The following is a 12,096-nucleotide window of genomic DNA, read 5'->3' as shown; positions in this document are numbered from 1 at the left end:
TGAAATGAGGTCACACCAACCTGGCTTGGGTAGAACAAAATGTCTTATTTTCCAGTTATGGTCTTAACAGGGGGAAACAACAATGAAGACTTCTACATTAACAAATTTATTTAACATCATTTTATTTTTTACATATACAACCATGTAACCATTTAATTAAACTAGGGGACCCATATGGCCTTATATTTATCTTTATTACAAAGAAAGTTGCAGCAATTTAAGTTTTTAAGAGATTTAAAGTTTAAATTTCTAGCCTAAAATGTTGAGGTATTCAGGCCTTGTTATTATTTTAAACTTGCACCAAGTTTGGTATAAGTACATTTTGTCAGAGCCTAATAAGTTACATGGCAATTATTGCTAAATCATGACTGCAAAGCTGCTCAGTAAAATAGTATGTACTTTCCAAAACACTTCACTTGACAAAAAACACCCATGCAAAAACATTAAACAAGAAATTATCTGTATCTGTAACTGATTGATTCTCCCCACAGTATGACTTTTGCCTTTCAAAAGCACAGAAGTGTTATTCATGGAGCAATACTTAGATATGTTCCTAAATTTGGCACCAGTACTGAATTCTTTTCCACAAGTAACTGACAACTTCCCCTCATGAATCAGAACTGGAACAAAAATGACTTCAGAAACACTGTCTATTGTCAAGATCACCATGGTCAGATCGTCGAGTGTGCCAGGATTAAACTCTCGACCTCTCCCTTTAAAGTGATCTATCTGTGGGCCTCTCCCAGGGTGACATTTGTGAAAACAAAACTTGACTGTACAAATACTTAACCAATCTAATTAATTGCATACAACTGTCTGGCTACAGCTTTTCACACAGTATATATCATCTCCCCTGTCTGCCATTTTTATGGTAACACCTATATTGTGAAATGCTGATAAAAAATCCTTTATTGTATTGTTGCTATATGATTAATAATATGTAACCTTTACATGTGTTCAAGAATAGGACAATTGTCACTAGATCTTTACCATTTGTTTTGATATTTTATAAACTATCATTCATCTTGTATAGGGGGTCAGAGCTTTGTCAAGTGAGTTAAATTGGGAACTATCCACATGATACAGATGATTTACAAAAACACTTGAAAACATAATGACAATAAAAATAGACAACAAACATATCTACCCTTGAAAATAAGAAATAAAACAAAAATAAATTTCAATAACCAAAATTATTTCATTTCTTGGGTAAAGAATTTTGTGGTTTAGGCAAAAAGTGTTATTTCATAGGGATATGAATTCATGGATTTCTATTTTTTTGAAGATGAAATTAACCCTTACCTTGCTAAATTTCTATAATGAAATTGTCCATCTTTCAATTTTGACAGTACCATTAACTGTTAAAAGGTGTACTGTTAAATCATTTAATTTCACGGGCATGAAATTTCGTTGTTTTGGTCATAATGGCAATTTCATTGGGATATAAATTCGTGGATTTCAAGCTATGAACATCAAATGAATGGGGATTTTACTTGTTTGTTTGGAATAAATTTCGTGGATTGATCAATCATTGCATGGATGTGCAGGCTGATCATGCTCTACACTGGTCACAAAGGCAGAATCAATGGTGTCCAGCATGATAAGGGTTAACTGAAATTTTACTTATCATTCTGGGATTCAATTTCAATTTCATGGATTAAACTAAATATTCATAAAATTTAGTCTCCAATAATCATAATGATTTTACAGTAAACAAGAAACTAGGTGAAGTTTTCAATGAAAGCCTTTTCTTACATTCTTTGCACTATTTTGATTGTAAACTCGATTGTATGTATGTGATTTATATACATGATACACCAATAACACTACATAAACTAAAGAAAAAAAAGCATTGCACACAAAAAATAAAAGAATGTCATCAACTTAAAGCACTTAATAAACATTTTTCATACATCTTTACAAACATAACAGCTGGAAAATAAAATTACAAACATGCAACTAAAATAGAAAGCCTTAAACTATTCTTTTTCTAAAATATAAAAGAAACAAAACATAACAACAACCGGTATGATAAGACGATTAACAACATACATTTATGCTACTTTACATAGCTTGTGTTTTCCAATAATTGCAATTCTTTGCTCAAATTCATCTATAACAAGAGCTGTCACTAATGGTGACAAATGCCCCCGCAACGCCTTGACCTTTGACCTGGTGACCCCAAAGTCAATAGGGGTTGTGTACTCAATAAGTACTACCAGCATGTGAAGTTTGAAGGTCCTGGGTGCAGTGGTTCGCAAGTAGAGTGCCTTCATGCAAAAAGTTAACGCTGTGACGAAGGAACTAACGAACGAATGGACAGACAGTTGAAAACTAATATGCCTCCCTTTGGGGACATAAAAATAGGCAATACTACTTGGACTGTTCAAAAAAACCCTGACTGTTAAATCTTCATAACAAGAGCACATCTTGCGGGTGTAGACTTTCAGTTTTTTTTTGTCTCTGTATAACAGAAATATTTTCTTACCATGTGTTTTAAGATGGTTAATAAACAAGAGCTGTCACTAATGGTTACAAATGCCCCCTGTAGCACCTTGACCTTTGACCTGGGGACCTTGACCTGGTGACCCCAAAGTCAGTAGGGGTCATGTACTCAATAAGTACTATCAGCATGTGAAGTTTGAAGATCCTGGATGCAGTGGTTCGCGAGTAAAATGCCTTCATGCAAAAAGTTAACGTTGTGACGAACGAACTAACTAACAACTAACTAACGAATGGATGGACAGTTGAAAACTAATATGCCTCCCTTCGGGGGCATAAAAACAAGTAATCTGATATTCTGTCAGTTCAGAAGGGGCCATAATTCTTGCAAAATTCAGGATGGAGTTATGCTTCTTCCTGTGCAGTGTCAGCTTTTGATGGTGGACAAGTGTTGCAAGTTTTAAAGCTATAGCTTTGATAGTTTAGAAGAAAAGCTGATCTAAAACTAAAGCTGATCTAAACACAAAACATAACTAAGAAATCTGATTTTCTAAGTCCAAAAGGGGACATAATTCTTGCAAAAAGCAATAAAGAGTTATGGTACTTGCTTTGCAGAGTCGGCTTTTAATGGCAAATATCTGCTCCAAGTTTTGAAGCAATAGCTTTGACTGTTTAAGGAGAAAAGCTGACCTAAATGCAAAACTTAACTAAGAAATCTGATATTTTCTACGTCAAAAAGGAGCCATTAGTCTTGCAAAAAACAGAATTGAGTTATGTTTCTTGCAGTTCAGAGTCAGCTATTGATGGTGTACAATTGTTGTAAGTTTTACAGCAATAGCTTTGATAGTTTAGTAGAAAAGCTGACCTAAACACAAAAACATAACCAGGCAACGCCAATGTAATCGCTGATCAATTTAGTTATGACAATAAGTCATCAGCTCTTTTTTTTCAAAAAATCACGAGCTAAAAAAATTCAGATATATTTCTCTTGATAAGCTCAATGTAAGTTCTGAAAACTCAGGACGGTTACAATGGCATTTGTACAATATCCTTCACTCCCCCATCCTCCCACATTCAAAATCCCTTCTTTACAATTTTGACAAACATTTTCATTTGTTTCATGTATATATCAAAGGGGAGCATTTTGTTGGTCCTGGCCACACTGATCTTGGGTGGGTGGCGGGGATGCATTAACCATAACACAAAATGAAAAGTTTGTTATATACAAGATTCTACAGAAAACACAAGTTATGTAAAATGCAAACAACAATGATACTATGTAGTATTTTTTATACACATGTACAATAAACATGTATAGTATACATGTTATAGGTAACATCAAACAAAATGTCCAAAATGCAGTGAACAAGCTGGGGGCATCAGTTTTTGTTTAAACAGAATTAGTTTTGACAGTTGACAGTTTCTATTAAGCCAATGCCTTACAATTAACGCTGTACATTCATAACAAACATTACCCTATGACAGAAGTAATTACTTTATGATAAAAATTACTGCTTTATTGATTTATGACAAACTTTAATACTTTATGAATAACATTACTGCTTTATGACCAACATTGTTGCTTTATGGCATAGTTGCTTTATGAACATGAGCTGTCCGTATTTATTTATTTGGGTTTACGGCGCACCAACACAGTATAGGTTATATGGCGCCAAACGGGACCACAAATTTTGGTTCCACATCTCATTTACATCGAAATAAAAACATGAGGTATGGAATCAAAATTTGCATACCTGCTGGAATCACAGAGTTACTGCAAAACCAAGTGTAAAGACCCTATTAGTCGCCTCTTACGATCATGCAAGGGTAAGGCAGTGGTTCCAATTTATTTCATACACAGATCGTCCAAGAACCAAATGGGGCGAGCTGTCCGTAAGATAGCCAATGCTGTCTGTAAGATAGTCAATGCTGTCCGTAAGATAGCCAATGCTGTCCATAAGATAGCCAATGCTGTCTGTAAGATAGCCAATGCTGTCTGTAAGATAGTCAATGCTGTCCGTAAGATAGCCAATGCTGTCTGTAAGATAGTCAATGCTGTCCGTAAGATAGCCAATGCTGTCCGTAAGATAGTCAATGCTGTCCGTAAGATAGTCAATGCTGTCCGTAAGATAGTCAATGCTGTCCGTAAGATAGCCAATGCTGTCCGTAAGATAGCCAATGCTGTCCGTAAGATAGCCAATGCTGTCCGTAAGATAGCCAATGCTGTCCGTAAGATAGCCAATGCTGTCCGTAAGATAGCCAATGCTGTCCGTAAGATAGCCAATGCTGTCCGTAAGATAGCCAATGCTGTCCGTAAGATAGCCAATGCTGTCCGTAAGATAGCCAATGCTGTCCGTAAGATAGCCAATGCTGTCCGTAAGATAGCCAATGCTGTCCGTAAGATAGCCAATGCTGTCCGTAAGATAGCCAATGCTGTCCGTAAGATAGCCAATGCTGTCCGTAAGATAGCCAATGCTGTCCGTAAGATAGCCAATGCTGTCCGTAAGATAGCCAATGCTGTCCGTAAGATAGCCAATGCTGTCCGTAAGATAGCCAATGCTGTCCGTAAGATAGCCAATGCTGTCCGTAAGATAGCCAATGCTGTCTGTAAGATAGTCAATGCTGTCCGTAAGATAGCCAATGCTGTCCGTAAGATAGCCAATGCTGTCCGTAAGATAGCCAATGCTGTCTGTAAGATAGCCAATGCTGTCCGTAAGATAGCCAATGCTGTCCGTAAGATAGTCAATGCTGTCCGTAAGATAGTCAATGCTGTCCGTAAGATAGCCAATGCTGTCTGTAAGATAGCCAATGCTGTCCGTAAGATAGTCAATGCTGTCCGTAAGATAGCCAATGCTGTCCGTAAGATAGCCAATGCTGTCTGTAAGATAGCCAATGCTGTCCGTAAGATAGCCAATGCTGTCCGTAAGATAGCCAATGCTGTCCGTAAGATAGCCAATGCTGTCCGTAAGATAGTCAATGCAGTCAATGCTGTCCGTAAGATAGTCAATGCTGTCCATAAGATAGCCAATGCTGTCCGTAAGATAGCCAATGCTGTCTGTAAGATAGCCAATGCTGTCCGTAAGATAGCCAATGCTCTCTGCAAGACAGCCAATGCTCGACGTTTGGAATTATTGTCCCAGAAACAAGAATACTACCCTAAATGTTGAAATATCTTTAGAATTTCAATACAGTATCTGCATTTGTTTTGCAGATCAAAACTTACATGCAAAACTTTAACCAGAAGTTAAGGTTCAAAAGGGGGCATGATTTTTCAAAAATACCTGTAAGAGATATATGACTTGATGCTATGACCTACTTTTATAAACCCAAAGAAACATGTAAAGTTTCAATTCCATATTTGTATTAGTTTTTTAGTATTGAAATAGTAACTTGCATGCAAAACTTTTAACCAACATCTGAAATATATACACATTTCAATAGAAGCTTAATAATGTACAAACCATTAAACTCTATCAAAACTGGAAACTAATGTTTCAAATATGTAACAGGGGGCAATTAATCTAACCAGAGTTCCTGGATTCTATACCAGTACTAACCTGTTCTCTGCAAGTAACTGCCAACTTCCCCACATGAATCAGCCCCTTGAATCAGAGGTGGAGGACAAATGATTTCAGACACAATGTCTTAAATTGTCTTTTATCAATCATCACAAAGAACACCTCAGCTGACCCAGTATTCAACAGATCTGTGCATTGCTTACCGAACTACATGGACATACAAACATGATAATATCAAAATCATGGAAAAGAAAGATAGGTTTTTTTTCATAAAGAAAGTAATGACTATGCTAATATAAACTCACAGCATGCTATCATTAACTCACAGCTTATGTATTAAGCAAGAAAACTTGTAATACTTAAAATATTTTTAACATGCATACTAGTCTTACAAACTATAATTATTTGATAGCAAAAAAAAAACAACAAAATATATCATAATCAGATGTATCTTATTTTTACACCAAATAATGCAAATGTTAAATTAGCTTTAAACAGCTTCATATCCCAATATGTAAGCACAGTTCTCTACAAGCAATTTTCATTACCACTTGACTCGAAAATAACATGTCTTGCATTCTAAAGCTATTCTTCAAAAGTCTTAATTTGCTAACAAAGTAATGCAGCTCTAAACAGGCATGAGTATTAACAAGAAATATAATCAGCTAACAGTCTTGTGATATTCTTACAATGCTCAATGTCTATATGGAAAGGACATGACATCTTTAATCATTCAAATGTCTAAAAGAGTGATCAGTCTGTTGCCTTCAGTCATTCTAACAGAGCAATCTAGTGGGTCATCTTCAGTCATTCTAACAGAGCAATCTAGTGGGTCATCTTCAGTCATTCTAACAGAGCAATCTAGTGGGTCATCTTCAGTCATTCTAACTGTTTAACAGTCCCATCCGTCAGTTGCCTTTGTCATTCTTAATGTCTAACAAAGTGATCTGCTGGATGTTTCAGTCATTCTGATGTCTAACAGAGTAGTCCCTTGGTCACACTGAATCATTCTTAATGTCTAACAAAGCAATCTATCAGTCGACTTCTGTCATTCTTAATGTCTAACAGACCTATCCATTGGTGGACTCCAATCATTCTTAATGTCTAACTGACCTATCCATTGGTGGACTCCAATCATTCTTAATGTCTAACAGACCTATCCATTGGTGGACTCCAATCATTCTTAATGTCTAACAGACCTATCCATTGGTGGACTCCAATCATTCTTAATGTCTAACAAAGTGACCTTTCTGCTACTTCTGCAACAAATTACTGTAGAGCTTTTTCTCAGTAAACACATTTCTATTTTTCTGAAACTAATTCCTGATTTTTTTCCACCAATCCATTATGTGTATGGATAGAACACAACGTCTTCAATCATTCTTAATCTGTAACTCCTTTCTTTCAATGATTTGGAATTTTCGCAAAAAAACAGGCTACCTTCAATCTTTTTTAATGTCTAATGGAGCAATCTGCCTTTCCCCTTCGGCAAGGAAAATCTGCAATGCTTTCTTCAGTAGATACACTCCCATCTTCCGTCTTTCTTTCATAGAGAATGTCACTGATACACCATAGTAATCACCTTTCTTCTGATTTGTTATCTGCTTCAAACCTAAACAAAATTATAATAATATCATATTTGTAAGGACACTGAAATGAAATGCAATTTTCTTACATTTCATGATCATTTCTAGTTCTAAGCAGGGTTCAAATTTAGACAAGCATACAAGCTAAATGCTAGTGGAATTTTAAAATAGCAAGTGGGTTTGAAATGTACTAGCTAATTTCAGCTAGACAATAATATAACAAGCAACTGTCTTCAGAGCTTTAATAAAGTTTAATTGTTTTGAAGGTACACATTTTTCTTCATGAAAGGAATGTTATCATTTAAGTTTATGATATTTTATTGTTCAACAAAAATGGCAAAAGCTATTTTAAGCTAATAGAAAATATTTTTGTTTGTGACTGGCTACTAACAGAGATCATTCAATAACTTTTGGCCAGTAAAATATTAACAGAGTAATTAAATTTTATTACTTTTAGCCGGTCGCTTTTCATTTTAGCTAGTGATCAAAAAGGGCACTAGCTAATTTCAGCTAGTACAAACTATTGTTAAATTTGACCCCTGTTCTAAGGAAGTAATTCATTTAGGACCAGAAATATTTCCTCAATGCAAAGTTTTACGTTTTCCAGATTGGATACACTTTCTAAACAGGCAAACAAAGTCCCCTTCTGGAGTAAGTTCAATGCTGAAGCACCAACAAGTTTAGGTGTGGCAGAAGCTATGATATAAACAGTTAATTAAAAGTGACCTTTCTTAAAATATCGTAACTAATTAAAAGGACATGCATATTTTCGAAATTACCAGCCATCCATTAACCATTGTTCAAGACTACCAGTATATATCAAGTAAATTTTAAGTTGTAAACTTGTAGCTGTATCAACATTTTTGTGAATGAGGGACAAAAAGACAGCTAAATGGGTGAGCAAATGGAAAAAATAAAACATAAAAGTAAATATCCTCAGCACTGTCCTCTATTTATGACCCAGGCTTCATTAAGAATCTTATCTCTGGGTCTATATTTGAGACTGATACATGGACAGAGAGATCAATGAATAAGAAGAAAATGGGCAAAACAAAATTATGTGCATATCATCTATTTTGCCTTCTATCTATGTACCATGTTCCGTAGAATCATCTTTTTAACTTTTTCAGTTACTCAGGATGGACCTTCTGTCTTATTTTTAACTAGTTTTTAACAGCTCCCAGATTTTTTGAAATGGCAAAAAAAACAAGAGGGTCATGATGACCCTGGATCGCTCACCTGAGTAATATGAGCTGCATGTTTCAAATGTCAAACTGATGAAAAAATATTATGAACATCAGTAGGTCACATTCATGGTCAATGAAATTCAGTTTTACGATTTGTGTGCAAAACTGTGTATGTCATCAAAATTTGAAGGCTGTATCTTAAAAAAACAAGAAAGTAGGTCAGTAGGTCAATGTCACAGTCAAGTGACATCATATTACTTGGGGTCATCAGGTAATCATAATTACAGTCTTGGAAATAGGATCTGATGATTTTTCAAAGCATTTTTCCTATATAACTCACATAATAACTAAGTGACCCCAGGACAAGGCCTCTTTTAACCCCAGGGGCATAATTTGAACAATTTTGGTAGAGGACTACTGGACAATGCATCATAGCAAATATCAAAAGCCTAGGTCATATGGTTTCAGACAAGAAGATTTTTAAAGCTTTTTCCTATACAAGTCTTTGTAAAACTTGGGACCCCCGGGGCGGGGCCATATTTGACCCTAGGGGGATAATTTGAGCAATCTTGGTAGAGGACCACTAGATGATGCTACATACCAAATATCAAAGCCCGAGGCCATGTGGTTTTGTACAAGAAGATTTTCAGTTTTTCCTATATAAGTCTATATAAACCATGTGACCCCCGGGGTGGGGCCATATTTGACCCTAGGAGGATAATTTAAACAATTTTGGTAGAGGACTACTAGATGATGCTACACACCAGATATCAAAGCCCTAGGCCCAGTGGTTTTGGACAAGAAGATTTTTAAAGCTTTTCCTTTTGGTTGCCATGGCAACTAGAGTTCTGCATGGAATTCAATTCTTTAACAATTTTGAAGGGGGCCACCCAAGGATCATTCCTGTGAAGTTTGGTGTAATTCTGCCCTGTGTTTTTCAAGAAGAAGATTTTTTTAGAAATTGTTGATGCACGACGGACATCAAGCGGAAAATTAGATGGGCACAATTTCTGATGGTTCTGTACTGCCATACCAAGTTTCATTAAAATACCTAACATACAAAATATTACAGGATCAAGACTTTGCAGACTGAAATTCAAAAGAATTTTTGAAAAGACGTTTTTTTGTGAGATTTTCTCTTTTAAATAATATTTTTTCATTTTCATGCATTAAGCTGCCTTGTACATTATACCAGATGTTCTGGAAAATATGAATAAGGGATATTCCAACCACACAGATTATATGCATTTTTTATACGTTAAGTAGCTGGTTAAACAGAAACGGTTAGTAACTCTAACAAGTTCAAAAACATACAAATATTATATTTAGTGGTAATTCTTTTGAAACAAATAAATTAGGTCTTTCTTCATATAAATACACCTTGTTTTAGAAGATATGAAATACCAGCCAATTAGTTATTGATCATGGTATTTATACAGATGCTGAAACAAAAAGCATGAAAGGAAGTTTCTTCAGCTAAAACTGACATACAAATGTGAAGATCAGTGATAACTGTATTCCAGTTTTAATTTCATTAAGCAAATCCTAGTTAAGATTTAAATTAAAAACCATTTACATCACTTACCTATGGCATCAATCATGCAGGCTTCTCTAGTGTATGCCTCCACTGGTATTACACTTTGGAAACAGTGTAGAGACACTACACCCATACCACAGCTCCATATTTCCAGTATCTTCTCCACTTTCTTACTCATCTGAAATGAAACAACTAACTTTTCATCCCAAGCATGTAGCCTGTAACTCAATATTTTAAACAAAGCATTATTGTAACTTGCAGACTGAAAATTTTACACCAAGCACATGGAAGAATGTAGCTGAATATTTGATATCACACTATAACATGCAGTCACTGTTATAAATTTTGTAAAAAAAATGTTGTAACCTTCAACTGAAAAGACTTTATTTGTTTTTCTATCTTATCTTTTATGTTTGTTGGGTTATGAGTTACACAATTTTAGATCATCATGAAGCCTTTCCAAGGTTTGAAAGTGCAGGAAGACACCATGTACCCTACAAGCATTATCTCAGACATGGACGGGTGCCCAAGCAGGACCAATGACCTTCCACAAGCCAGCTCAATGGCTTCCTATCATGACAACCTAAACTAAGCTCAAATCCACAGAGGTGAGAAGAAAGTGATTCTAAAATTTATACGCAGCATAAAATGTATCAACAGAAGTCCTCCTCTACTAACCTTGCTGCCATTTTTCTTCTGTTGTTTGATGGCCTCATACAGATGACAATATGGCCGTGCTCTCTTTCCTTTGCCAATATAGAAGGTAGCCGATATAAATGTTTGAAACACATCCTGGTCACCTGTTCAAAGAAATAGAAAGAAAACACTTTTTGGCTTACCCAGCTTTCTATATTATTAGCATGACCACCAAGAAAAAGTTCAAGTAATGAAACAGAAATAGTCAGCTCTGTTCTAATTGCTTCTTTATTTATATGCTTCTTTACTCACTCCTTCATACATGATGGCAAATTTAAACAATTTCACAGTGATATATTTTGATAAGGCCATCCTTAAAAAATTGTTTGTTTGCGGTAACGCGACCGACTCACGAAAATCGCCGCGACTCAAACAATTTTTTAACCTAAAACTCGTAATTTTTTTTTTTTTGGTGCCATGTTTTTGTTCTTTCCTTTTTCGTTATTTCTTTTGGGTAACTATTTGTATTTGTATAAGTTTTCCTAGACAGTGTTCGTTGAGGTTCAATTACATGAATGATCGATATGACCGATAAGAAACAAAATGTGTGAATGTTACGCTTTCTGTATACCGCTAATTAACAAGTGACACAAATACGATAATAGGCTGCTCTTCTATGCATTGTTTATCAATTAACTTTAACACATTGATCAATAAATACCTTTGGCAATGACGGACATTATTGTATCAAATACAAACCGCGAGAAGCCCACGTGTCAGTCGGCGCGTGGCATGATTGACATCTGCCAGAAGCTGATTAATATACCAAGCTCCGCCTACTGCCATACTTCCGCTTATGGCGGCGAACAATATTCGAATTCACCGGGATTTTGATTGACAAGGGGCAGTTCTTTCGAACTCGAGACGCATAAAAGAAAATTTCCTCGGCACGCACGGGAATTTTTTTTGTGCGGGTCAAATACGAGTTTTTCTCGATAAGGTAGAGTGAAAACCCAGAATCTCGGGTCTACCGAACGCCCTGCCGATTTCCTGATATACTACAAAATTATGCAAAAAGTTGTTTAGAAAATTCCACATGGACAAATCGTGGTACGTGTTATCTGTGCAATACTGCAGACGTATTTAACCGAGTTTTAGATTTGTAAAATAATGATTTTTCTCGTACGTAA

At 35.6% G+C, this 12,096-nt stretch overlaps 2 protein-coding genes across 2 annotated transcripts in view; one reads left to right on the top strand and one right to left on the bottom strand.

Moving 5' to 3' along the window:
- Window positions 1–4,319: 4,319 nt before the first annotated feature.
- On the top strand, window positions 4,320–5,609 carry LOC128558859 (uncharacterized). The gene has a single exon (XM_053549080.1). It carries the CDS (start codon window positions 4,320–4,322, stop codon window positions 5,607–5,609), a length of 1,290 nt encoding a protein of 429 aa, XP_053405055.1.
- Window positions 5,476–12,096, bottom strand: part of LOC123565473 (uncharacterized) — a 27,022-nt gene continuing 20,401 nt past the window's right edge. The window contains exons 9-11 of the mRNA XM_045359340.2: window positions 10,949–11,070; window positions 10,319–10,448; window positions 5,476–7,572 (exon numbers count right to left, since the gene is read on the bottom strand). Of these exons, the coding sequence (XP_045215275.2) occupies window positions 7,403–7,572; window positions 10,319–10,448; window positions 10,949–11,070 (422 nt within the window). The 3' untranslated portion in view covers window positions 5,476–7,402. The remainder of the gene's footprint in view (window positions 7,573–10,318; window positions 10,449–10,948; window positions 11,071–12,096) is intronic.

Source organism: Mercenaria mercenaria, chromosome 8 (genome assembly GCF_021730395.1).
Source record: "Mercenaria mercenaria strain notata chromosome 8, MADL_Memer_1, whole genome shotgun sequence".
In the NCBI taxonomy this organism is placed as follows: Eukaryota; Metazoa; Mollusca; class Bivalvia; order Venerida; family Veneridae; genus Mercenaria; species Mercenaria mercenaria.
The sequence above is the reverse complement of the archived record's forward strand: the minus strand, read 5'-3'. Positions and strand labels throughout refer to the sequence as shown.